Source organism: Spermophilus citellus (genome assembly GCF_964194105.1).
Source record: "Spermophilus citellus genome assembly, chromosome: 4".
In the NCBI taxonomy this organism is placed as follows: Eukaryota; Metazoa; Chordata; class Mammalia; order Rodentia; family Sciuridae; genus Spermophilus; species Spermophilus citellus.
Genome location: NC_138185.1, coordinates 99470217 through 99497949, shown reverse-complemented (window position 1 = coordinate 99497949; position 27733 = coordinate 99470217). Strand labels below are relative to the sequence as shown.

At 40.7% G+C, this 27733-nt stretch overlaps 2 protein-coding genes across 6 annotated transcripts in view; one reads left to right on the top strand and one right to left on the bottom strand.

Moving 5' to 3' along the window:
• The window catches only part of CYFIP1 (cytoplasmic FMR1 interacting protein 1), a 90343-nt gene extending 74718 nt beyond the window's left edge, over window positions 1–15625 (top strand). For both annotated transcript variants that reach the window (XM_081290557.1, XM_081290556.1), the window contains exons 24-31: window positions 3930–4073; window positions 5517–5607; window positions 8134–8264; window positions 10098–10170; window positions 10876–10970; window positions 11745–11983; window positions 12496–12643; window positions 14893–15625. In XM_081290557.1, coding sequence (XP_081146683.1) covers window positions 3930–4073; window positions 5517–5607; window positions 8134–8264; window positions 10098–10170; window positions 10876–10970; window positions 11745–11983; window positions 12496–12643; window positions 14893–15057 — 1086 coding nt within the window. In that variant the 3' untranslated portion in view covers window positions 15058–15625. The remainder of the gene's footprint in view (window positions 1–3929; window positions 4074–5516; window positions 5608–8133; window positions 8265–10097; window positions 10171–10875; window positions 10971–11744; window positions 11984–12495; window positions 12644–14892) is intronic.
• Window positions 15626–16890: 1265 nt separating this feature from the next.
• Window positions 16891–27733, bottom strand: part of NIPA2 (NIPA magnesium transporter 2) — a 52684-nt gene continuing 41841 nt past the window's right edge. For all 4 annotated transcript variants that reach the window (XM_081290561.1, XM_081290562.1, XM_081290560.1 and 1 more), the window contains 3 exons: window positions 23539–23629; window positions 22228–22388; window positions 16891–18362 (listed from right to left, as the gene is read on the bottom strand). In XM_081290561.1, the coding sequence (XP_081146687.1) occupies window positions 17728–18362; window positions 22228–22388; window positions 23539–23629 (887 nt within the window). In that variant the 3' untranslated portion in view covers window positions 16891–17727. The remainder of the gene's footprint in view (window positions 18363–22227; window positions 22389–23538; window positions 23630–27733) is intronic.

Below are 27733 nucleotides of genomic sequence, written 5' to 3'. Positions count from 1 at the left end.
TGGGAAAGTTTAAAGTATCTAGCTGCTTCTGGGAAGAGTGACATTGTCTCGAGTGTTGCTGGCAGGAGTGTCCCTGAACCCCATGCTTCCAGGGGCAGGCCGCCAACATTCATCAATATTTAAACGTTCTCACTTGCAGAAAGCCGAACACCTGAGGAAATAAAGAAACAGGTACACAGTGAAATCTCACAGGGTGGTCATGAGACGTTATCTATCCCATCTGCTTGATTGCTGGGAGCTGGGTGTCTTGGGGTTGATGTGAGCAGCTGGTGCCTGGGTTTACAGGCTGTGTGTGCACAGGCTGGCCCACCATAATGCCTTGTGTCCTTTGAGGCCAGAGGACACTGTGCTGCCTGGCATCAGGGCTACTCTCACAGCAGGCTGACCTGTGTGCCTTCTTCCTGCTCACAGTGGGATGGATGTTCAAGACCTCTTACCAATCTGAGACTGGGGATGTGGGGAGCAGGATTGGAGAACCCTACAGCTCCCGTTGGATAGGGCTTGGAGCTGTTCTAATGTGATAGATTGAACCCTGGGCTTCAGGCTTGCTGGGCAAGTGCTCTGCTACTGAGCTACATTCTTAATTATTTTAATTGTGCATGTTTAAGGGGTACAGTGATCATTTGGTAAATCTGTACAATGTGTAATGATTATATAAAGGTAATCATTATATTTCTATACCCTTCGATCTTTATTCATTGTGCATATATATTGAAATAACGCACCATACTTCATAAATGTCTGATTAATATGTGTTCATCAAAACAGTTTTTAAATATTTAAGGGATGTGGTCTTTTCATCACAAATTAGGTGTCCCCAAGCAGAAGAGAGGGGTCCTCTTTTTAACATCTGTAGACAGGCATGTGAGAAAAAAGATATGAGACTCTTCTTCCAAAAATGGAGTCTGGGTGGTCTGAGGGATGCTGTAAAACTTGTGGCCTTGAAAAACTATCTTTTGTTTTTTTGGGGCAATAATTTGTTTTTCAGCAACTCGATGATGACAATTTAAAAAATAATACAGTCAACCCAGCTGCTCCATAAGTGTGCTGGTTTTTGAATGTCCTGGGTTGTTACCTTCTGGAAACTCAAAATAAAGACTAGGGAGGGACCTTCCTCCTCCAGCCCAGAGTCCAGAGAGGACGGCTCTGGAAGCAAGGGAGTCGGGCCTCCGAGGAGAGGTGGCATCGGGCCAGGTGAATGGTTCTGATGCTCTGTCCCTGGAACGAGGCCTGTGGGGGCTGGTTTGGAGACCTCACTCTGTGTGTTCTTGCTGCCCAGGTGGACAGTCTGTACATCACAGTGGTGTTCAAGGCTCAGGTGACACAGGGTTTTCTTCAGGATTTCCCAGTAGGAACTCAGGGAGGCAGCATTGTGTCCACTCCTAGTAAGATAGGCAATGCCCGCAGTCCACCCCATTGCCGCGGTGATGTCCCCACAAGGTACAGGCCTGGTAATGTCCCCACAGGGGTACAGCTCGTGCCCTTCTTGGGGGAAAGAAAGATGACTTGAATGTAATAGTTGTTTCTAATGTGAATACTATGACTGAACTTGAAACTCACTGCAGCTTAGTCTCAGTTTGAGAAATTGTATAATTTTTATTCTTGTAAATTTATATTCTTACAACCTAAAAACACACACATACACACACACACACATTTTTTTTTTTTTTTTTTAGTGGGGGAGAGGGTAAAATTGTTTGGACTTTCCTACGAGTGACATCAGTATTGACTGCTCAATCTTATACATATTAGGTGACACTTCTTTGAGGAACTTCCCCTCAAAAAAAGGCCAGATGCCAGAACAGTCTGATGTCAGAGTTGAATTGTTTTCAAAACGAGCAGCCTTTGTTCTCGCGATGCACTTTATTCTGCTGCCGTGTAATTTGTAGTGTTTATATCTGTGTGATCGTGGGATGTACAGAATCCAAGAATCAGACTGGTTCTTTTTCTCATGAATAATGAACCTAAGGCTGGTGTCTCTTAGAGATAAGATTGTCCTAACCAAGTGGGGCATTTTTGAGAATGTTATTGGGGTTCTTGGTAACCTCACCATACATGGAATGTCTACTCTGCCCAAAACTTTTGAGCACATTGTCTTTCTTATAAGATAATAAGATTGTCCCCAATTCAAAGGGGAAGAGACAGAGCTGAGGAGCCCATGTCTAGTGATTCTGGAGCTGGCTCTATTCTGAGCTGTGACATCCAAAGTGCTTCCCTCTTCAGAGTCTAAGTATTTATTTTTAAATTCTGTTTGTTTATTTTTATGTGGTGCTGAGGATTGAACACAGTGCCTCATATGTGTGAGGCAAGCGCTCTGCCACTGAGCCACAAAACCAGCCCCAGAGTCTAAGTATTTTAAATGTGGTGTTTGTAACTCTGCCCTCCCCTGAAGTTGAGCTTCCTCTTCCCTCTGAGGAGTTAAGTCAACTTTTGCTGTTTGTTACTCTGGTTGTTGGCTTTGGGATGTGTCCTTTTGGGGGTTGGCCTAGTCCACAGGGAAGCTGGACACTGGGCGGAGGCCAGAGACCAAGTGTTTGATTGATGTCTCTTCTAACCACCATAGGCCCCAGGCAGGGCAGCTCTGGGAATGAAGGATGTGACCTATAGCATGAGGTCATTAGTTTTCACTAATGATTTGCATGTGGTTTTGTTTTCTTCTTTTTCTCTCACCCTACCCCAAGCAGTAAAGCTGTTATCAAGTAAAAGTCTTCTACAGAATCCCAGCATGTAGAGCAGAGTGGTGGAGCTTTGAGAGGCAGAGAGAGGGGGTTATTTGAACTCTTGATTTATACATGGCTCTTTTAAGTCTGATAGGGTTGTCAGGATTGGCATGGGACAGGCACATAACAGCAGGGTCTCCATTCTTTGATGTGGTCCAACTTGGTCAGTGTGGTCTTTTATGATCAACTTAGACCCACCCAGATTTTCAGTAATTCAGCAACTTTACTTTTCAGTAATCAGCAACAATAGAGAAGAACTGAGTGATGCCATTAACCAGCAGGATGTAATTGACAAGCATTGAACAGTCCACCCCACGACAACAAAAAACACCCTTTTTTTCTTTTTTTTTGGAGAGAGAGAGAGAGACAGAGAGAGAGAGAGAATTTTAATATTTATTATTTTTAGTTTTCGGCGGACACAACATCTTTGTTGGTATGTGGTGCTGAGGATCGAACCCGGGCCGCACGCATGCCAGGCGAGCGCGCTACTGCTTGAGCCACATCCCCAGCTCCCCTTTTTTTCCAAATGATTGTGAAACATTGACCAAGACAGACCATTCCTGAGTCATAAATAGACTTGAACAAAATTAAAAGAATGGAAATCATACAGTGTATTCTCTGACACAGTGAACTCAAACCAGAAACAATATAAAAAGAAAATATCCGAACATCTGGAAGTTAGTGTACTTCTAAATCATCCATGCCTCAATGAGGAAGTCTCATGGGAAATTATAAAAATACATTGAAACAAATGTAAGCATAACATCGGAATTTGTGGACTGCAGCTAAAGAAGTGCTGAGAGGAAACTTTATAGCACAAATGCTTGCCTTAGGGGGATCTTCCTGCTCTGTTCACCTGCATTGTCAATGAGCTTAGAGGTCTCCTCCATGAAATGCTCTCATTGTCTTTCTCACCTTCCACACATACCCGCCGCATGCATTGCTCTCCCCAGTTCCTGGCACCTTATGCCTCCCCTAAGAACTTGGCTCAACTGCTCCATCACTATCTGTCCTTGGGCCCTATTAGCAGGTTTGCTTTTCTTAACAGGTTGAAGACTCCACACCAGCAGGGGCAGTGCATTTTACAAGAAAAGTCACTGAATCCCATCTGCTCAGGGTTGTGTTGTGCTGAATGCAGCTTCCACACAGTGGATTTTCATCTGCATGTGCCTAGAGACCATATTGAAAACTCTGTCCCCTCTTCTCCAGGCTTTGAACCTTGCCTACTCCAGTATTTACGGCAGCTACCGGAACTTTGTGGGACCTCCACACTTTCAAGTCATCTGCCGGCTGCTGGGCTACCAGGGCATTGCTGTGGTCATGGAAGAGCTGCTGAAGGTCGTCAAGAGCCTGGTGAGTTTCCTCCAGGAGTTTCCTTCTCAGGGCAGGAATTTACAGGGGTAGAGCCAGCCTCTCTAGGTATCTGGACTGTGAATCTCTAACAGACAAATGATTCAGTTTAGCTTTGAACACTTTGATTTCTTCCTCATCTTTCCTGGTTCAAAAAAATGGATCCAGTAGGTGCAATGGCACAAATATGTAGTCTCAGCTACTCTGGAGACTGAGGCAGAAGGATTGCTTGAGCCCTGGAGTTTGGGGCCAGCCTGGGCAACATAGTGGGAGCCTGTCTTTAAAAACAAAGAGAATAGATTCAAGTTATTTTTAATCCATCCATAGAAGGAATTTTTGATAACCCAAATATTGCCTACAGAAATAGTCCCTCCCTCCCATGTAAAGGGCTAACACTGAGCCCAAGGCTCGAGGGAATACAGTGCTCTGGAGATGGGAGACAAAACAGAAGCCAGGAGGCCATGATAGACACTTCTCTGTTCCAGCTGGTGATTGTCTGGGAAGGGAGGGTAATATCTGGAAATGTTCTGCAAAGACCCACGTCCATTCATGAAGCATGAGTTTCCATAAAACACAAATTTCAAACATTTGTGCTGCAGTCTGGCTGGGAAGAGCTGCTGAAGGTCATGAGCCACGGAATGAACTTTATTTTTAGAACACACACGCCACACCACACAGCTCCTCAGGAATTCCCTCATAGCCCAACTGCCACCACCGGCTTCCCACAAGCCTCTCAACACCCCCCCCCCCAGTCCTCCTGCTCTTGAGGCCGATTGGCTGGGTCACGTGGGCAGAGCCAAAAAAAGTCCCCCAATGAATAGGTCTGTGGTCTGAAAGGGTGGGGAAACAGCCCAATGAGCATCACTGCAGAGGAGCCAATCAGCTGGCAGCTAGAAGTTTGCTGGGGCTGCTGTCAGCCAATCATCAGCTGGCAGCTGGAAGTTTGCTGGGGCCCCCTCGGCTGTGGTTCTCAACACATTTGTGTTGGGGAGAATAGAATAGAGCATGTTCTCTGTGGAGACACTAAGTGATGGGCAGGGGCTGGAGCAAGAGGGCAGCCCAGCTGGCAGGCTGTGGTCACAGGTGCCACTGTGAGAAGGCTCCCAGTACCTCACAGCTTGATGGAGTTAATTTTTGAGGCAAGTGGTATATGTAAACATGAGAAATGGATTCGGACCCAGAGTTAGGCAAGTGCTCTACCACTAGACTGCAGACTTAGCCTTCTCTGTCATATCTCAGGGCCATTTTTGTCTTGGAAGAGAAGTTGTTTAGAGCACAAATTTCAGCTATGTAGACCCCTAGTGCAGGTTGCTGTTTGCATGGGTGATTCTGCAGTGGTGATCATTACTGTGCATTTTGCTAACACTCAATTTTCAGAACGTGCAACAGCCACAGCTTTTCAGGAGAGTGTAGGCCCGAGGCTGACACAGTTTGTATTTCTCCCAGCTGCAAGGCACAATCCTACAGTACGTGAAGACACTGATGGAGGTGATGCCCAAGATCTGCCGCCTACCCCGGCATGAATACGGCTCTCCAGGTGAGTGCAGGCACCTTGGGTGCTGGACGGAGGCACAACACCTCTTAGTGGTATGTGGGGCTCATTGCTAGTGTCTCTGGAGAAGAATGAAAGGTCAGCCCTTCAACCATAGTAAAGAAAATCAAGTTAAAAATGGTTGAGGGTTGGGGCTGTGGCTCAGTGGCAGAACACTTGCCTAGCATGTGTGAGGCACTGGGTTCAATCCTCAGCACCAAAAATAAATAAATAAAATAAAGGCATTCTGTCCATCTACAACTCCACCCCCCAAAACAAAACAAAACAAAACAAAACAAAAACTTTGTTCTCCCTGATGGGCAGAATCACAGCCCCTGGGACAGGAGTCCCCTGTGCTTTTCCTTTCCTAGCAGAGCAATTAAACTGTCTCCTTAAAAAAGAAAGAAAGAATGGTTGAGAAGGGCCAGGTTTGCCTTCCCCAGGTGGGAGGAGAAGGTGAGGATGCCCAAACCAGAGCTGACTGTTCAAAGTAGAAGAAACAAATGCATTTCATAGCCAGGAAGCAGGTAAGTGTATGGGACATTGTGTTGGTGTCACTATTTGCTCTGAGGAAGCTGAGGGGCCCCATGGGATCAGCCAGTGGAGTGAGGCACTGAGGGATTCTGAGCACTAAGTTCCCTCAGACCCCTGTACTCTTAAAAAATCACCAAGGAAAACAGGTCGTATTGTTGTCCTCTTGGGCTTTCAGCAGGCCTAAGCCTTAAAGGCAGCCCCATGGAGCAGGGTACTGGTCTTGCCCCTTCCCCCACTTTTCTTCCTCTTCCCCTCACAGTCTGTCTGTCTGGAGGACTGCCCTGGGCTCCAGCCTGTCCTGCTTACAGGCAGATGTGCTCTTCAGGGACAGCCCATGTGTCTCACTGCAGGCTGTTCTTGGGCCACCCAAGTAAATAGCTGTGATGATCTCAGAAAGTGGCACTGCATGGCACTGCTGGGCTGCAGGGACCTTTGCCAAGTGAAACTGCCTAGCCTCTCTTGCCTGATGGTTTTCTCTTGAAAGCTAGACAGTTGAACCCTAGCCTTGTCTTATTAAGTGATTTGAACCCATGTGTGGTGACATCTAAGAGACTGTCCTAATGGGCAGACTGTTGATGTGGCCAACCTCCTGGACACTGCCCTGTACCAGCCCAGGGCTCTTATCAATGTTTGAGGGGAACACTCTGCCACCGTGTAGGAAGATAGTATCAGTGTAGCCCTTGCTTAGAAGAATGCAGTTCATTTCACTGTCAAAAAGTAGATGGAAGGCAGGGGATATGGCTCAGATGGTAGAGAAGAAGTGTCTCAAATGCACAAGGCCCTGGATTCAATCCCCAGCACCAAAATAAATAAATAAATAAATAAAATAATAATAATAATAATAATAATAATCAAAAGTAGATGGATAGGGCTGGGGATATAGCTTAGTGGTAGAGCACTTGCCTAGCATGTGTGAGGCATTGGGTCTGATTCTCAGCACTGCATATAAATAAATAAAATAATTTTAAAAAGTGGATGGATAGGGCTGGGGATATGGCTCAAGCGGTAGCGCGCTCGTCTGGCATGTGTGCGGCCCGGGTTTGATCCTCAGCACCACATACAAACAAAGATGTTGTGTCTGCCAATAACTAAAAAATAAATAAATAAATATTTAAAAAAAAAAAAGTGGATGGATAATGTTGGGATAATAAAATAAATGCTTGTATTGAAGCTAGAGATGGGAATTTTTAACATCTGAAGAGAAAACCATTAGTGCATCTCAGTGTAGGACAAGTCATTTGCAGGTTGCCTCAAGTGTGCTTGCTGAGGATGAGGATGACCCAGATGAACAATACCTGAGAGGGTCTTCATGCCAGTGAGCATAACTAGATGGTGGCGCTGAGACCTGGGAGAGGACAAAGTGGCAGGAGCATGGGGTGTGGCTGTGTTTCAGGCAGGAAGGTGCCGAGTACAGGTGCTAGGCATGACTTGTGGGATGAGGGGTTTTATTAAAATCCACTGAGTCTCTGGCTTTGTGTCTCAGGCTAGTTTGGATCCTGTGGGTCTTTTGCATTGTGTACTTTTTGGAGTCAGTGTGTTGATTTTTGACTGGCTTAGCACTGAGTGTACAGATCCAGTTAGGGAGAGTTTGCTCTGGACCTTGGGGAGAAAGCATGCAGCCTTCTCACTGAGTGATGTCAGCTGTAGGACACCTAATAAGATTGGTACATTCCCTTCTGAATTTATCAAATACCTCGTCTGATTCTGCTGGAAATGACAATGTGGTCTCCTTTATTCTTAATGATGTACACTTCCTGCTATCAGAGCCTTCTCTGAAGACATGGGGTTGACTGAGAAAGAAGAGGCAGTCTATGGAGAGTGTGCCTGGGGGCAAACGTACCTCTGTTGAAGGGAAGATGTTAGGGGTGCGATATTGTGGCGGTCCTCATAACCAGCACAGTGGCAGTGTCAAATTGGCAAGTGCTTCCTGCTGTGGTCCCACAATGCTAGGCTCTGCCCTCCAGCCTTCCAAGCCAGCCCTCACTTCTTCCCACACAGGCATCCTGGAGTTCTTCCACCACCAGCTGAAGGACATCGTGGAGTATGCAGAGCTGAAGACAGTGTGTTTCCAGAACCTGCGGGAGGTGGGGAATGCTGTCCTCTTCTGCTTGCTCATCGAGCAGAGCCTGGTGAGTGCGCAGCCCCACTGCTGAGGTACCAGGGCTGTTGCCTGCTGGTGATAGAGGAAAGCTTCTTTTTTGTTATGTGCTGGGGATGAAACCCAGGGCCTTGCACATGCTGCCACTGAACTACATTCCCAACCTTATTAGGAGGTTTTTGGTGGAAAATTAGGGTTGCAGTGTTATAAAGTACCATTCATATTTCATGTTTTTTTTTTACTTTAAATTTGTTCCCTACAGTTGAAAAATAAAAATGTAGCTCACTGTCTCAAGAATATTTTTCTATGTGAACATTATAAAAATGTTTTATGTGAAATGTGCACCAGGCATGGTGGCCCATGCATTTAATCTCAGCAACTCTAGAGGCTGAGGCAGGAGGATCACAAATTTGAGGCCAGCCTCAGCAGCTCAGTGAGGCTTGGTCTCAAAATTTAAAAAGGGCTAGGAATGTAGCTCAAAATAAAGTGTTCCTGGGTTCAATCTGGTACCAAAAAAAAAAAAAAAAAAGTGTGTGTGTGTGTACAAATATATGTACATGAAACACATGATGTACCTATAGGACCTAAAGCCATATTGCCCAGGAGAGCTCTTTGCAAAGTTCCGTCTGAGGCTGTTGAGTAAGTGAAGTGGTTCAGCGTGACTGAGGAGCTGATTTTAAATTTTTTCAAATTTTAATTAATTTAAACTTAAATAGCTACCTGTGCCTCATAGCTAACTTTGGACATCACAAGCATAAGACAACAGCTTAATAGGAGAAAACGTGGGAGTCCATTACCACCTGAGAAATGGCGCAGCGGGGCACCTCGCTTTCTTGGCCAATTGCTTCCTTATGGCCTCTTTCACCTGCTCTTCCCTCCCCTGTGCATCAGCCAGCTCAGTTTTTGGCCTGAATTGGAAAGCCTAGTGTCAGACAAATCTCACTGGTTCTGTTCTGCCTTTCTCTCACTGTGAAGGAGGTGGACCTTCGATTAGTCATTGGCTCTTTTTTTTTTTTTTTTCCTTGTTTGTTTTCTGTTAAATGTCACATCTAGTTCTTTTGCCTTTTCTTTTCTTTTTTAAAGAGAGAGAATTTTTTTTTTAATATTTATTTTTTAGTTTTCGGTGGACACAACACCTTTATTTTATGTGGTGCTGAGGATCAAACCCAGCGGCCCTGCGCATGCCAGGCGAGCGCATTACCGCTTGAGCCACATCCCCACCCTTCTTTTGCCTTTTCTGTGGCTTGTTTCTAGAAGTTCTTTAGGTTTCCTTTATATATTACACACATTGCAAATACTTCTCCCTGTTTGTGGCTCATCTTTTTACTCTGATAGTGGTGACTTTTTATTTTCTCTTTGAATGCAGTCTCTTTTTAGTTTTATTTTCCATGATGCTGGGGATTGAACCCAGGCCTTGCAACATGCTGTAACCCCCTGTAGGGGCTGACCTGCTGGCTAACTGCCTCACACCAGCAAAGGTGTGCACACATCTGATGTGTCAGGGTCTGTGCGCATATCTGGGAGTTGACAGCATCCAAGAGTCCTGCGTCTCTTAACTTCTCCCCTTTTCCTGCACTTCTAGAAAGACCCTTCCCACATGGTGGTAAAGGGGGACTGCAGCAGCCCCAGGCCCTCATTGTCCTTGCTATCTGTGGGCTCAATGGGACCCTGAATAAGCAGTCCTCCACAGGTCGCCCTGCCTACAGTGGGACATTGCCATTATCCCAGATAGTTCTGTTGACAGGCCACTTTAGAGATTATTTTATACTGGATAGCTAGGATATACCTTATTTTCAGCACCAGATTTCTCTGTTTTTGTTGTGAGAGACACTTCCTGATGTGGTCTTCCCCTTCTCTGTACCAGTCTTTAGAAGAAGTATGTGACCTGTTGCATGCAGCTCCTTTTCAGAACATCTTGCCGCGTGTCCACGTGAAAGGTGAGCCTGTGTGTCCCCAACCCAGAGATCAGGTTGCCCTCTGCAGAGTCATGCTCACTTGGACGGCCAAGAGCCCATTTTGGTGCCTGTTTAGTCATAACCAGGGGGTGTAACCTACTTAAATTAATATTAAATAACTAAAGTATTTATGGCTGAAATATGTCTTGGATTTGTTTCAAAATAGCATGGGAGCAGGGGAGTGGGGCACATATAAGAGTCACTGTGAGTTAATAGCTGTCTCAAGAAGATGGGTAAAGAGCACATGGTACTCTTTTCTGCTTTAACTCACATGGAATGTTTGACAAATTTTTACAAATGACTGCTGAACAAAATTAATTGTCTGGTTTTTCTAAAAAAATAATTTTTTTTAGTTGTGGATGAATCTTTATTTTTCTTTATTTATTTCTATGCTGTGCTGAGAATCAAACCCAGTGCCTCACACATGCTAGGCAAGTGCTCTACCACTGAGCCACAACCCCAGCCCCACTTGTCTGGTTTTGTTTGTTATTTTGGCTCTTCAGTTCATTGCATGAAAGAGTTTTACTAGTTCAAGTTCAAAGCAGACCCCAAATTTATATTATATAAGTAAATATGTCAGTTTGAATTAAAGTATCAAATGAGCTAGTTTTGTATGACATTTTTTCTCCAAGGAGTATCTAAATCCACAATGTCAACTCTTTCTTTTCTAATTGTTGCCTCCTGTAGAGGGGGAGAGACTTGATGCCAAAATGAAAAGATTGGAATCCAAGTATGCCCCACTGCATCTTGTCCCTCTGATCGAAAGGTTGGGGACCCCACAGGTAAAGTGTGCTGTGGCTCTGTGAATTGCAACTAGGTATCCACATCAGGTCAGGCAGCAGGGCGGGAAGGTATAGTGAAGTCACACAGGGCACTTGGCTCCTCAGACCTCATGTTTCCAGGGGACATTACAGGATGTTGTGAAGTTTAAATGAGCAAGTACATGGAAAGGGCTTAGCATCTGAGGCATACAGATTAAATATCACTTGTTGCCATTATTCATCCCTTCACAGAGGAAGCTTTTTCATAGGGTTTCTTCTTAAAACAGAAGGAACTGGGACAAAAGGCAAGGTATCATGGCAGATTTCTGCAGTCCCGTGTCACCTTACTCTAGAGCAGATTACTCAACCTTGGCACTGCTGCCATTTTGAACCAGGTGATTCTTTGTGTTGGGGCTGACCTGTGAATTGTAAGATGTTTAGCAGCATCTCTAGTCTCTCTATTCAGTAGGTGTCAGTAGATCCACCCCCACATTGTGACAACCGTAACTCTCCAGACATTGCCAAACATGTCCTGGAAGCAAAGTCACTTCTAGGTTAGGAACAGCTGTATTCCATTTCCCTTGACTGTGAATGTATTTAACCTTGTAAGACATACTGGTAATTGCCAACATACACATATTTTGTTAATCCTTGCCTCCAAAGATCCTCTTCTGCCAGCTGAGTGTTTTCCATTAAGTCATCAACAGCACAGGAGTAGTTTGGTCTCAACATGGCAGCCTCAGCCTCAGCCTCGTGCTGTGGCCCATAACATCCCACAACTTGTGCTTTCTGCAGCAAATTGCAATCGCAAGAGAAGGGGACTTGCTGACTAAGGAGCGTCTCTGCTGTGGCCTGTCTATGTTTGAAGTCATCCTGACACGGATTCGGACCTTTTTGGATGACCCTATCTGGCGTGGGCCTCTACCCAGCAATGGGGTCATGCATGTGGATGAGTGTGTGGAGTTCCACAGGCTGTGGAGTGCCATGCAGTTTGTCTACTGCATTCCTGTGGGGACACACGAGTTTACAGTGGAGTAAGTGCATGCTCACTGTGATGCTTTGGAACAGGACAAAATTCCAGTGGAGGTGGAAGAGCTGGTGGAGGAGGTGGCAGCATCAGTGTGAGGCCAACACAGCTGATAAGTTCTTCTGGAAAGGGACCAGACACTGAGCTGCTTTAAAGGGTGGTTTCATACTTGATGCCAAAGAGAAGACTCAGGATTAGTGTCCATAGTCTCTGAACCCATAGCAACTGAATGCAAATTGGGCGTGCCATGTTCTGGGTGGGATGTCCATAAGGTCATTCTTCACAGAAGATCTGTGATCTTAAAAAAGGGTTAGGAAACTGTATGCCAGAGAAACCCAACAAAGAAATTTACCCAAAACAAGAATGTCATCTGTTGCTCAGCATTCTCCTCACTGCACAAGGTGACTGGATGAAGATAGTAATGCCTACAGCTTGGCTGGTGGCCCCTGGAGACAGACTCATAAAGGACTTGCTCATTGTTTATTCATCTCCCATTCTGTTCATTGCTTTTGACTGCAGGCAGTGTTTTGGTGATGGGCTCCACTGGGCTGGTTGCATGATCATCGTGCTTCTTGGGCAGCAGCGACGCTTTGCTGTGCTGGATTTCTGCTACCATCTACTCAAAGTCCAGAAACATGATGGCAAAGATGAGATTATCAAAAATGTGGTATGTGGACAAGGCTCTTCCACCATATGTGTCTCTATTTATTAAAAGTTGTTTGGGGGAAAATGTTTCTTTCATCTTAGTATGAAATGTTCTATCAACCGAAACTTTCTTTGCATTCCAAAAGTGAATCTAAACATATAATTGGCAAGTAGAACAGCCTGACAGATTAAGAATTAACTTCCATTTTCTTTCTCTTTTCAAGGTGCTTAGATCTACTTCATATTTTACCTTGTAGGATCTGCATGTTCAGATTTTTGGCATACAATTTCAATCTTCTGGCTTCCTTCAAGTCAAAGAATGCTTTCTTGGATGCTTTTAGATCTTTTGGTCTTTGTGTTTTATTGACTCCTTGTAGTTGCATTCTAGAAAATACTCCACCATTATCATTTCAAATATTTTAGCCCTTCTTCCATTTGCTCTTGTTCTCTTCTTTTAGAACTTTAGTTAAACATGTTAAACTTTCTTATTCATTCCATTCTCCCATCCTTTATCCTGTGGCATTTGTTTTCTCTTGCTCCCTCCCATGACCAGACACCACAGGTTTAGTGGTATAACTACCACTGATTATCGCAGTCCTCTAGATCAGCATGGCTCAGCTGGGTCCCCCAAGAGTCTCGTAAGTCAAAACGAATTTGTTAGTGGTGCTGTGCTCCCCTTGGAATCTCTGTCCATTTAGGTGGTTGCCTGAGTTCAGTTCCTCACACTTGTGGGACTGAGGTCCCCATTTCCTACTGGCTGTCAGCTCCACATTCCCTCTCATGTTTTCCGTATGGTACTTTCCAACAGCAGTGGGTTGAGCCATCTCTGCTTCTAATCATCTTACAGTGTTCCTTGTCATGACCTTCTTCCCTATAGCTAGAAAAGGTTCTCTGCTTTCATGGCTGTCCACTTGGGCAACAGTATACTTGCTGTTGAAGTTCATACCCTTAGCCACATTTGCAAAGGTAACACACAGGTGCCAGGGATTGGGTGTGGACATCCTTGAAGGGCTATTCTAGTTTTCACACCTCCATTTCCTTGGTTCTCTATGCTGTATCCAGAGTACTTTCTTCAGATACATCTTTCAGGTAATTAATTCATTTCAGCTTTGTCTAATCGGAAGGTCTTGGGGGTTGATGTATCTAAAATTGTTTCCTTGTGTGCTTGGTTATTTGCAAGCTCTTTATCTGATTTTCATCCCAAGAATTGCATTTGCTTCTGCTCATTGCCAGTGGCCATTGCCAACCTGGGACCACTTTAGTCTAATTAAAGGGTTCTATAGTGGTGGGGTCTCTAGGTATAGTACAGCTTGCTCATAGCCGAGTCTATTCTCCCACCTCAGTGTCATTGGTATGTGTCCCAGAAGCAGCCCTGGCCTCTGCTTTGCCTCCTTATGGGAAGAACCAGCAATGCTTTTAAAATTAAAGTGTTTTGGGGCTGCTGAGGTTGTAGCTCAATGGTAGAGTGCTTGCCTAGCATGTGTGAGGCGCTGGGTTCAATCCTCAGCACCACATAAAATATATATTTTTTCTACACAATGAAGTCATTAAAAAATGTCTGTTATGTGTTTTTATTCTTTAGTGGGAGGGCTATCAAAGGTTCCTGTCCACAGTATTAACTAACTGCAAGTCTAGAACTTATATTAGTTTACTAGTTTTTCCCCTGAACATATTGTTTTTCTCCTTTTATTCCCAGCTCTTAGTACACAGGTTCTTTTTTTTTTTTTTTTTTTTTTAATTTTTTAGTTGTAAGTGGACCTTTATTTTTATGTGATGCTGAGGATCAAACCCAGTGCCTCACACATGCTAGGCAAGCACACTGTGCCACCACCCCATCCCAGTACACAGGTTCTTTAAAAAAAAAAAAAAAAAAAAAAAAAATATATATATATATATATATATATATATAAAATTTAGTTGTAGTTGGACACAATACCTTTATTTATTTTTATATGGTGCTGAGGATCAAACCCAGTGCCTTGCATGTGCTAGGCGAGCACTGTACCACTGAGCCACAATCTCAGCCCAGTACACAGGTTCTTATATGCCTGTGAGTTGTGCAAACCTTACACTTAGCAGCATGAAACCTATGGATGAATGCATTTGAATTTAAAATATGTTCATTAATAGTGGCATTTAAAAGATGGTATGTCAATAATAGTCTACTGTAATTTGGCAGAAAATATGAAAATGCTGTGATTTTGAAAAATGATGCATAACTGTACAAATGTTGATAGTAAAATGCCCTGATCTTAATTATTATAATTATAGCCTTTGAAGAAGATGGTGGAGAGGATTCGAAAGTTCCAGATTCTCAATGATGAGATCATCACTATCCTGGACAAGTACTTGAAGTCAGGTGATGGGGAGAGCACACCTGTGGAACATGTGCGCTGCTTTCAGCCACCCATCCACCAGTCTCTGGCCAGCAGCTAAGGGCTTAGGACTGTGCCCATGGCATTTATTAACTCTAATGGCATGTTCTTTCTGTAAACTGTTTAGTGAGATTTTTAGGGAATATTTTTCAGTATCTCTGTACCTGTTCAAGGGGGTGCTTTTCAATCTAAAATTTTAATTTTATAATATGGACTTATTTTTCTAGACTAAAATTATGTTTTTGGAAATTAGGAAGTCTGAAAATACTGGCTGCCAATTGTTGCCGTCATGTTCTTAAAAATTTGTTTGCAGTTTTCCTCTGAAATGTTCCAGTAGCCACCTGTCAGAATGCTGCTGAGTTCCTTCACTTACCCCTTAAGAAATGTAATACCAGCTAACTGTATTAAAATCCTATGCCAATTACCACTAAACTTTGTTTCACATTTGTTTAGGGATTTTTCTGATGGTCTTTAATGAAGAATTTTTTCTAAGTCATTGTCCCCATCCCTCTTGTGTCAGTGTTTCAGACAGTGAATTTGATTCCTCTGCTTCTGCTAAATCCAATTGTGACAAATTAATTTGAGAGATATGATTTACAGGTTAGAGAAATAAAACTAATGAAACCCAATTGTGTTACTACAACCTGTCCTTGTTCTGTCTCTTATATCCAAGTTCACAGATGGGGTTCAGATTGAAGTCTGGGTCACTTTCAGCATTTTGAGGTGGGACATGATCAAAATGCTACTCTTCTGATCAGCACACAAATTTGCTTCATATTTAGGTTTTGGCAGGGATGAAATGAAAGCCACGCCAGTAAGATATAAGACAACAGCTGTGTTGGCTGCTTCATTCTGGACATGAAGAAAGGATATGTATCGCCTGTATGTCATGTTATCCTATGACCTGGAGGCGAGCAGTTTGGGAAATGATTGACCTGGGACATAGAAGGACTGAGAAGACCTTAAATCCTGTCCCTAACCACTTTAGCTGTTATTCCCAACAGCTGGGTGAACTGCCTCATGTAGATGGAGTTGGTCCTGTAGTTGGTGATCTTTCAAATGAAAGTTTTGATCAGAATCTGACCTACTTACTAGAATTATAGAAATAGATAAAAATGGTTGAGAACTGGATACAGTGGTACATATCTGTAGTCCCAGCTACTCAGGAGGCTCAGGTGGAACCACTTGATTGTAGGAGTTCAAGGCCAGCCTGGGCAACATAGTGAGACCCTGTTTCAAAAAATTTGCATTATGGGGCTAGGAAAAATCCAAATCTAGGAGCTTCAAGTTTCAGCTGGGTTTCAACCCTCACACCACAAATATATTACATGGAAGGTTGCAGTCAAGAATTTCTAACAGCTCCCTAGAGCACCAATAATAAAAGAAAGCTGGAAAAAGGACATTTCACAAAATTGGAGACTGTCAACTCTACCCTGATGAGGTCAACAAAAGCTGCATGGCATGACAGCACAGCCTCTACATAAGACTGCAGGACTGAGTGGTGCCTCACCACGACTAGCCAATGTGTAACTTCAGACGGAAGCTTCTGCTCTTCCTGCCACAAGTGAGGACTGGGGGAAGGAACACCCAGAGGAATGGAACTGTCAATGCTTTTTTTTTTAAAAAAAAGGCCAATGACTTGAATGAATAGAGGTTCTAGGGCTGGATGGAGTTCATTATACTTTCCTATGTATTTTTGCATGTGTTTGAAATTCTCCATAACCATTTCCTTAAACAATCAAAACATTTAATGATCCAAGTAAACCCTTAAGCAAAGCAAAATACTTGGTATAAAGACTGTATTTTACAAATATTTCAAGTCCGTTCCAAGCATTTGGACTTAGAACTTTGTTTCAACTTGTCTCTTTATTATGAGCTAAATTTAAGAAATCACTCTTTTTCTTCCGATTTTATTTCCCACTTATTAAAAGGTCTAAATAACAATTAACTTATTATGAAAATAGACTGAAAAGTACAAGAGCTGATATAAAATGGTCATAAAGGTTCCCATGGAATTCAAGTAACCGAAGAATAAATCCAGCCAAGGTACAAAGCAGAGCCCAGCCCAGCGGATGCACGATGTGCTGGTTTAATAGGGTTCTAAGAATACCATCAAATGCACACAGTAAACCACATGTGTGGTGACAAGTCATAGCCTAAGAAATATTTCCTTGGCATGATTCCTACTATTTTTTTTTTTTTTTTTTTGGTCTGTGAGTTTCCTTCATTTAGTAACTTAGGATTCCCTTTAACATTTCAACATCAAAATAATTCATCCAAACAGGAGCCACTTTTATAGGTAAGATAAATCAGAGGATAATGTATTGGGATAGTTTTGTTCTTGTTTACAATCAAAAAGCCTTACATGATCAGGGATTGATGGGAGTGGGAATGACAAATGTACATTTCAGACTTTCATCAATAATGAAAAAATAAAGCATTTTTATAGACTTAAAACTTGTCATTAGTGCATTTAGATTTTGAAGAAAGAATCAAAATGTAAAATACCTCTACAATTATACAATGTTAATAGAAATTGGCCACATACTGAGGCCATTTTTAGTGAGCTACCTTGTTTAAATATAAGAAAAGTAACTTCTTGGTCCAAATTAGTGAAAACTTAAAAAAGATTGTCTTTAGAGAACATTATTTGGGGACAATGCTTTATCAGACAGATTCTGATATTCAAAATCACTATAACATAATTATGGATTAACCTTTAAATTGAATCTTAAAAACCTGTCAGATTTCCATTTCTCCGTGAGATATTCTCACCAGTGTGTTGTTCAATTCCACAGGTTAAGCTTTCTTCATTATTATTAAGAACTTCATACATAGTAGGGAGATTGCCATTCATTGCTTTATCATCTTTTCGAAAAGACACAGGCAGACTTGCTAGACTAAAGCTGACATCTTTAAAGGCATGCAACAAGAATATCCCCACAATGATTGTGAAGAAGCCACTCAGAGTCCCAATGATATCATCAGCAGGCATATCCTGCCACTCCTTAAAAAGAATAGCTGAACAAGTTAAAACTGAGGTTGTAAAGAAAACGTAATATATTGGTGTTACAAGGGAAGTGTTGAATATGTCCAGGGCCCGGTTTAGGTAATTGATCTGTGTGCTCACACAGATGACGAGGCTCAGCAGCAGAATCCAGGCCAGGGGATGCCGCAGCACAGGCTTTCCAGCTAACAGTTCTTTGATGGTGATGCCCAAGCCCTTTGCACAGGACACTGAAAACGCTCCAATCACAGAGCAGATTGTTATGTACACAAGAATATTTGTCTGTCCGTGGCGAGGTCCCACCACAAAGATTAATATCAAGGACACAATGACCACAATTGTTGCAAATACCACAAAACCTGGAGGAGGCAAAGAAAAGATACTTGGTCAAGAATTTAGTCAAACACTGTCCTTAAACATTTAGAGACTCCAAACAAAACAATGCAGTAAGATAAGAAGGTATAACACAAAAATAAAATTCAACTTTATTTTGTTGCTCTAGCAAAAGAATACCCACAAAGATTTCATTACATGTACACATTGGAAGGTTAAAGTATGCTTTATGTTCACAAATTTTAACACCAATAATATTTTCAAGTAGTTTCTTATGCCTACTTAAGTGCTCTAACTCACACAAAAAAGTAGGACAAGGGTGATCAGTACAGGGACAGAAACTAGTAGAGAAATCACAAGGTGCCCTTGAATGTTCAACAATGTACAGATGCCAAAAATGGGAGTTATGAATCAAGTTTTCCCTAAAAAAGAGTAATTTTTTTCCTAATATTTAGGAAGAAGTGCAAGGATAAACAGCATGCCATTAAGAGAATTTGAAAAATATGGCAGGGTTTCTGGCAGAATTTGGAGAACTAAAGCTAGCATGAAAATAGCTAAAAACCGTTTAGTACTGTAGCCAGGTGTTGCTCCTGGCAATTTGTACTTAATGGTTATCTGCATTTTAAGATAAGGAAAGGCACTCTGTGTTCCTCAAACTCCACTAATAAAAGATTTTTAAAGAAACAAATACAGAAATAATGGCAACAATATTTTAACAAAGCAGAGGACAACTCATAATATAATTGACCTAAGATAGGTGAATCATATATCAGTAATCAGATGTGAAAATGACTCAGAAACACTGAACACTCACAAAGTAAAGTCCCCATGAAGGAATGAAGACAACTTTGAACTAGAGGTCTGGCTGGAAGTCCATTCAAAAAGCAATGTGACTTCTGGTCCCTGCCAAGTTCTGCATGTCTGAGTGACTCTTTGTCCTTTCCATCCACTATATGCAATAGAGGACTCCTAACCAGTTCCAGCTGAGCATGTGAACATGATGCTAAGGTAAGGGGTGCATCTGGGTGTTAACCTCTGTTCAACACTGAATGTCTGTGGCCAGTCAGGGGCACTTCTTTACTGGAGATCTGACCAGCCTGAATTTTAAATAAAAGAAGGCAGTCAAAGACCAAGAGGCCAAAACAACAGAAAAAAGCAAAGCCTTTATTTCTCCACTAGACAGAGGAAAACTTCAAAATAAATAACTCTTTATTAAAAAAGGGGGGCGGAGGCTGGGCCTGTAGTTCAGTGTGAGGCCCTGGGTTTGATCCTCAGCATCACATAAAGATAAGTAAATAAAAAAGTATTGTGTCCATCTACAACTACAATTTTTTTTTTAAAAAAAGATGAACTATTCTTAAATATCCTGAGAGGCAATACTGAAATATCAGACTAACCTTGTACTCTAAAGCAACTTCAAATGATGGATAAATCATGAAACCAAAACAACAACAACAAAAAAATAAACAATACTTGAGAACAATCGAAGCAGCCATAACTTAAGGTACCAAAATTTTAAAAAGGGGGGGGGCAGGGAACTGCTCAACACTCACCACTGCTTTTTCCCCTGGGGAACTGCCCACTCAGCAAAGGAAACTTAAGGAAGTTTCAGTGAACTAGATAGACACATGTTGGAATTTGGAGTTGGCTAAGCAGCTAGGATTTAATAGGCCAAACTCCAGAAAAGAGGAAACTACCAAGTAGTGATCCCAAATTTCTGTGTGCTATTCCCTTAACAGCATTTGCGGGCACATAAGCTACACAGCCAAGGTCAGAGAAGCCAAAAAAAATAAAGCCTAAAAGGAGGATGTGAGGCTGAACTGGGATATCAGCAGTCTTGTGGTACTGAGTGGACACAGGAGCTCACAACTTCCTAAGTGAAGGAGCCCAAGCTACCAGTTGAAAGCCAGAGTGATATGAAGAAAAAAAGGCAAACTGAAAACCAGACCTAATGAAGCTTATAACACCATCAGGGTGAAAGTAGTCTGCTGGACTTCTATGTTTCTGCTAGAGGGAATTTAAGTTCTCTCTGAAGAAGGAAAACAACACTCAGAATCTTCACATTTTCTTTTATATCTTTAATCAAAAGTTGCCAAAATAGACTGGGCTCAACTGGCTTGGGAGGCTGAGGCAGGAGGATTGTGAGTTCAAAGCCAGCCTTAGCAATGGCAAGGTGCTAAACAACTCAGTGAGACCCTGTCTCTAAATAAAATACAAAATAGGGCTGAGGCTGTAGCTTAGTGGTCTAGTGCCGTCCCCCACCCCAAGAAGAAAAGATCCTAATAAGAAGATGAAACAAAACCTAAGGAAAATCCTGGATAGTAAAGTAATAGACCTTATAATGCACTAATGAAGCTAAAACAGATCAGGCCTGGGCTTCCTGTCTTAGTCTGGCCCTGCCATCTTTACAATGTCTGTAGATGTGGATAGCACATCTCAGGACCTTCCAAGAAAACAGTAAAACTTCACGTAGCAGTAAATGCATTATAGGCAATGAATGGGATCTCCAACAGGCTTTGATGCAGATATTGAATGTATGAGTTCTGATGAAAAATCAGATAATGAAAGCAAAAATGAAACAGTGTCTTCAAATTCAAGCAATAACACTGGAAATTCTATAACTGAAACCACCAGTACCTTAGAGGTAAGAACTCAGGGCCCTACCCTAACAGCAAGTGGCAAAAATCCTGTAATGGAGCTCAATGAAAAAAGAAGAGGTCTCAAGTATGAACTCATCTCAGAAACTGGTGGAAACCATGACAAGCGCTTTGTAATTGAGGTAAAAGTAGATGGACAGAAATTCAGAGGCGCAGGTCCAAATAATCCATGGCCAGGGCAAATGCAGCCTTAGCTGCCCTGGAGAAGCTGTTTTCTGAACCCAATGTGGCAAATAATAAGAAAAAGAAGATTATTCCTCAGGCAAAGGGTGTCATGAATACAGGTGTGTCTGCAGCATTCCAGGTAGTTAGGGGCAGAGGAAGAGGAACTCTGACAAGGGGAGCTTTTGTTGGGGCTATAGCAGCTCCTGGCCACATAGCTCCAGGCTATGGAACACCATATGGTTACAGAACAGCTGCCCCTGCTTATGGTTTGCCCAAGAGAATGATTCTGTTACCTGGTATGAAATTCCCAACATATCCCATTCCCCACTACTCATTCAAAGCAAATGACAGTAGCTCATTCCTATTGAACATCAATATAGTATAATACAGAATATTAAAGAAAAAGACTTTTTATCCTGCTTTCTTTGAACACATATTTAATCAAAATTATTTGTAAAGATCATCCTTCCTACTTTTTTTGATTTCAACAAATACAAATTTAGTTCTTTAAAACTTGGAAACAGGGGCTGGAGATATAGCTCAGTTGGTAGAGTGCTTGCCTCACATGCATAAGGCCCTGGGTTCAATCCCCAGCACCATCAAAACAAACAAACAAACAAAAATCTTGCAAAAAAAGAGAAACCAGTTCTGTGAAATGGTACCTCATTTTTGGAAAATAATTTATACCAGCCCTTCTGTTCTAAGGAAATAAAAGTCTAGAATTTCAAAGTTTAAGTTTTAAGAAAGTATCAGATTATATAAAATTGAATTTGTGAAGGATATATAGAGTCTCAAACATGATCACAAATAAACTGCTTTGTTGTAACACACACACACACACACACACACACACGAGCTGGGGATGTGGCTCAGTGGTTAAGCACGCCTGGTTCAATCCCTGGTACTAAAAACCAAAACAAACAAAAACAAAACCCCTGTTTCAAAATAAAATATAAAAGGGCTGGCGATGGAGCTCAGCAGTTAAAATATTCTCTAGTAGTTAGTGGGGATATTTTTATTTTACTTTACAAAAGTAAAGTAAGAATAAAGGCTTTTCTTTTATTCTTACCTGGATCACCTAACTTGTGTGACATTTCATTTAACGTCTCAATCTCCTCTTCCTTTGGAGCATGGATGACCATAACTGTAGATCCTAGAATGCTTAGCAAACATCCAATTTTCCCATGAAGATTAAGTCTTTCATTTAGAAAGTATGAAGAAAGAATGGCACTAAAATGGGGAGAAAAGAATGCTGAGAACTTTCAAATATCAGCTATTTTTCTCATTTTTAAATATCAACAAACTTATAATTTAAAATTACTGAACCCACACTAGAACACTGAGAGCCTATGAAGTATCTGGTCTTTAGCCAAAGTAAAAAAAAAAAAAAAAAAGTATATGATTGTATATATACCATAAGATTGTATATACACCATACACTAAGATGGTATTTATCATCTTTCTACAGGAAAAAGTCCATATGAAATGCACAATAAAAGAGCTATAGTTTGTACAACTTAAGTTCTAATTAAGACTCTATATCCAAACCATTAAAAATTGCTCAACTTTAATTTATCCCTAAAAATTCATGCGTTCCACTTATGTGTTCATTTAACTTCATATAATTTGCCTACTAATTATCCTGTTATTTAGAAATGTGGAGTTAAAAGCAAAAGAAACAAGGGATTTGTTAAAAGCAAAATCTGTTTATAAATTACGTTTTAACACCACAGGTTTATCCATACCTAAAAAGAAAATACAGTATAAACCAATAAATAAAATAACGGTGTAATGTAAGGAAAGTTAAGGGTAAAGGCTTATATCATAACTCTATTTTACATACAGTTTCTTAAAAACAAAGAAGAAAAATAATACCTAACTATAGTCAGTCAACTTTCCAAATCCTAACCAAAACTCAGACCTCAAAATGAGCTTAGTTGTTTGGAATAATCGTTAAAACAGAAACAGAACAAGCCTTGGACTGGTCCGGCAAAACAAGCACCTCAGGCCAGTCTTCAAAGGCATGGAACCTCACCCTGGCTTTCTGTACTAGATGTAGAAATCTATTCATCAGCAACCATGATCTGCCAAAGTATACATACACTTAAATGTTGGGACAAATGCAAATTTTCAAAAATTGAAATCAAAGAACTAGTATTGGCTCTGAATACAAAACAAAGAACAAAATCATCTTCCCCCAATAAATTAACAACTTGCCTATGCAGAGGATAACTTTTGAAGAGCAAATTACTACACAGTGCAAAAATAATTCTCTAGTCTATTGAAATTTAAGTTATGCTGAATACATGTAATTAGACAGCACTGAATACAGACCAAAATACTGACTATTGTTGGCATATGTGAAAGGTTGTGTCCTTACCTTACGAGGACGCTGAGAGCTCCCAGTGGAGTCACTAGCGTGGCTGGTGCAAAGGCATATGCAGCGAAGTTGGCCACCTCGCCTGCCCCCACTTAGAGAGAGACAATTTAAAAAAAATAAAAAACTTTCAGGAAGGAATGTATGTATTCAATTTGGAAATGCTTTCACTTTATGCAAAATCTATATTATTTCAACTGTATTCAATAACTTCCATATTTCGTCCCCTTTGTTTATAAAGATTATGATTCTCTAAGTTGTAAATATCTAGTGCCCAAGTGAATTAGAAAGAACACAAATCTATAATTTTAATTGAAAAAGCTAGTGGGCTGGGGTTGTGGCTCAGTGGTAGAGCGCTTGCCTAGCATGTGTGAGGCACTGGGTTTGATCCTCAGCACCACATAAAAATAGATAGATAAAATAAAGGTCTATCCAACAACTAAAAAAATTTTAAAAAGAAAAAGAAAAAGCTAGTTTATATTTATTATAAAGGTATATTAATATAATAATTTAAACATATCCTAGGACAAAACCACAAATCAATGAAAAGAACTAATACTGATATGAAGGTACTTCTGAGTCTTTCTCACTGGCTTCTCCATTTAAAAACATATCTCCTACAATATGCCAGGTCCTGTTCTAGGACAGGAAATACAGTAGGGAGAAAAACAATGACACTACTCTCGTAACACTTCCAAATTTAGTTAGGGAAGACACACAAAATACATGTGTCAAAGAGTTAAAAGTAAGAGCCTGATGCTGTAGCCCATGCCTGTAACCCCAGCTACTGAGGCTGAGGGAGAAGGATCAGGAGTTTCAGGCCAGTGGCAGCACAGCAAGACCCTATTCTCAAAATAAAAATAAAAAGGGCAGAGGATGTAGCTTAGTGGTAGGGCACCCCTTGGTTCAAGACCCAGTACACACATGAACTGCGACCTCACCCTCTGCCCAAGTACTTTAAAGTGCTATGGAGAAAACAAAGCAAGGGTAAGGAGTAGAAGAAGCCAGTCCTAATTTATATCATGGTATCAGGAGGCGACTCTCTGAAAAGGAATCTTGAACATTCTAAAATGAAGTGAGGGCTTTATCTGGGGGTAAAACATTTCAGGGAGAGATAATGTAAAGTACTAAAACCTGACTGGCACGTCTGAACACCAAAGAAGCCAGGGTGGCTCCAATAGGGCCAAAAAAGATAGGACCTTGCTGAGTCCCACTGAAGATTCTATGACATGTAAGTGGAAAAGACACTGGGAATCCTAAGCAGAGGAAGAGCATGACTTCATAAGGATCCCTCATAACTGTTTTCTGAAATGGTTATACCAATTTTTACCTACTAATGCCACACTCTTCACTATACTTGGTATTGTCAGACTTTAAAAATTTGCTAATCCATTTGGGATACAGAATTATTCTATTATGCTTCCAATCTGCATTTCCCATTCTCATCTATTTATTGGCCATGTGACATCTTTTCGTGAAGTAGTGTTCAGATTTGTCCCTTATTTGTCTACTAGATTATTTTCTTTCTCTTATTATTTATTTATATGTTTTGGGCATAAATCTTGCTTGTTAAACACATTCCAATTACTTTTTTCAAACTCTCCATCTGCTTTTCATTCTCATAGTAAACTCTTTTGATCAAATTAAGTTTTCTGTTTTATTTGCTGTTTTGGGGATATTCCTTCTTCTTTTTATTTGCAAAACCCAGGGCCCCATACATTTACTAGACAAATGCTCTACCACTGAGCTACATCCCCAGTCCTTTTTATTTATCTTATTTTTAACAGGGTTTTTCTAAATTGTCCAAGCTGGCCTCAAACTTGTAATCCTCTAGCCTTAGCCTCTGGAGTACTGGGATTATATGTATACCATCATACCTGGTTAATACGGTCAAAAGTTCTAATTTCAATGTCAAATCTTAAAATATTTTTCCTTTGTAATCAGTAATTCATACAACTAGTTAAAAAATATTGATCTAAGTTCAACATCATACCTTTCACATTTAGGCCTATAGACCACCTAAAGTTAAGTGTATGCAGAATGCAACAGGAATTGAGTATCTTCTTTTCCATGTGGATTGTTATAGGAATGCATTTCTCTACATTAATGACACCTTTGTCATATACTGACTGAGGGTCTGTTTCAGGGTTCTGTATTTTATTCTATTAGTTTAAACAACTACCTTGATGCAATACTATACTAACTTGATTAGTATAACTCTACAACAAGTCTTAACCAACAAAGAAAGAAACATTGTTACAGAATGTCTTTGCCCATTTGGGACTTTCAAATTTCTATATAAACATCAACTTTTCATATATCAAAATCAACCTATGGTTTTGAATGGGATAATATTCAACCTGTGCAGTTGAAGAAATATGGCAGTAAGAAGAAATATGAAAATTTTACATGATGAATCACGAGGATGGTATCTCCTATTTGGAACTTCTTTTTCTCAGTAATGTTTTGATTTTCTCAATGGGGGTCTTTCCCATCTTAGGTTTACAAGTAACTATTTTTTAAATTATATGCCGATATTACTATTTTAACATTTCATTTTCTAATGACTGCTAACATACAGTGAAATATTCAACCTTACTAATCTTAAAAATTACTTATATATTCTTTGAAGGTTTTATACCCACAAGCATGTAATCTGCAAATAGCAACAGTTTACAAATGCCTTTCTTTCTAATTCTATGTCTTCCTACACTTGTGAAAGTCATACACTTGTTTTTATTTAACTGAATACCATATGATACAACAGGTATCATAAACCTGTCAAGTTTAATATTAATATTTAGCTTTATTATTTTTATTCATCAACATTCAGGCAGATATACTCACACATTCCTCACTCTTTCTATTATCTGTGAACTTCCATCTGCTAACTGTATATCCTTTCAAATGATCAGTTTTGGTTTGTCCAAAATATATCTGTTGAGTTTTATTCTTGAAGTATATTTTCACTGAATAGGGAATTACACTACCAGTATTTTGTCAGAATTCTGAAGCTCTACTTCCAACTGCTTTCTATTTTCAATGTTGTTAAAATTCTGCTTTCAATTTATTATTCCTTTGAGGGTACAATGATATTTTTTTCCTGACAGCTTTTAAAACACTGTGCCTTTGGTTTTCATCACTTTTACTAGCAAGTGTTTAGGTAGTAAATTTTCTTTTCACAAATTCTGTATAGGTCTTGTTGTGCTTCTTTTATCTGAAGTTTAATAAATTTGGTCAGTTTTGGAAAAGTCTCATTTTTCTGTTCAAACATTGCCTCTTCTCCATTCTCTTTGATCCTTATTCAATTAGTCACTGAATCCTATAAGTTCCATAATCCTTGGATTTATATTTTCCATTTTTTGGTCTCTGCTTGCTACATTTTAATTTTTTCCAAACTACCACCAGTTCACTAAGTCTCTCTTCATCCATATCTAACCATACCTTATTAAGCAATTCAATTTTCTTTATTGCATTTTTTAATTCTAAAATTTCTTTTCAGTTCTTTTGCCAATCTGTAATATCACTATATGCCAGTGTAGTAAACAAAGTTGTTTTATAGTCAAGATACTTCCCGTATCTGGAGAGTCTGTGGGTCAGGTTTCTGTTGCTTTTGCTAAATTCTCAATCTCCTGTGTTCCTCCCTTTAATTAAATTTAACTTACTTAATTAAAGAGATGGGGGGCTGGGGTTGTGGCTCAGTGACAGAGTGCTTGCCTTGCATGTGTGAGGCACTGGGTTCAATCCTCAGCTCCACATAAAAAAATTAATGATCAAAATTAAGTTGTTGTGTCTATCTACAACTAAAAAATTTAAATAAATAAATAACAAATAAATTAAATAAATATGTTGCCTAGGCTGAGCAATTTTGCCTGAGTCTCACAAAAAAAATGTTAAAATGACCGGTATGTGTCACAGTCCCCAGCAAATATTTTATTTTTAATGTTTTAATTACTTTATATGCCTGTAATCCCAGCAATTCTCAAGGCTAAGGCAGGAGGATTATGAGTTCAAAGCTACCTCAGCAAAAGCAAGGTGCTACGCAACTCAGTGAGTGAGACCCTGTCTCTAAATAAAATACAAAATAGGGCGGGGGTTGTGGCTTAATGGTTGAATGCCACTGAGTTCAATCCCCAGTACAAAAAAAAAAAAAGAAAGAAAAGAAAAGGTAAGGACAGGATGGTGTTATATCTTCTGG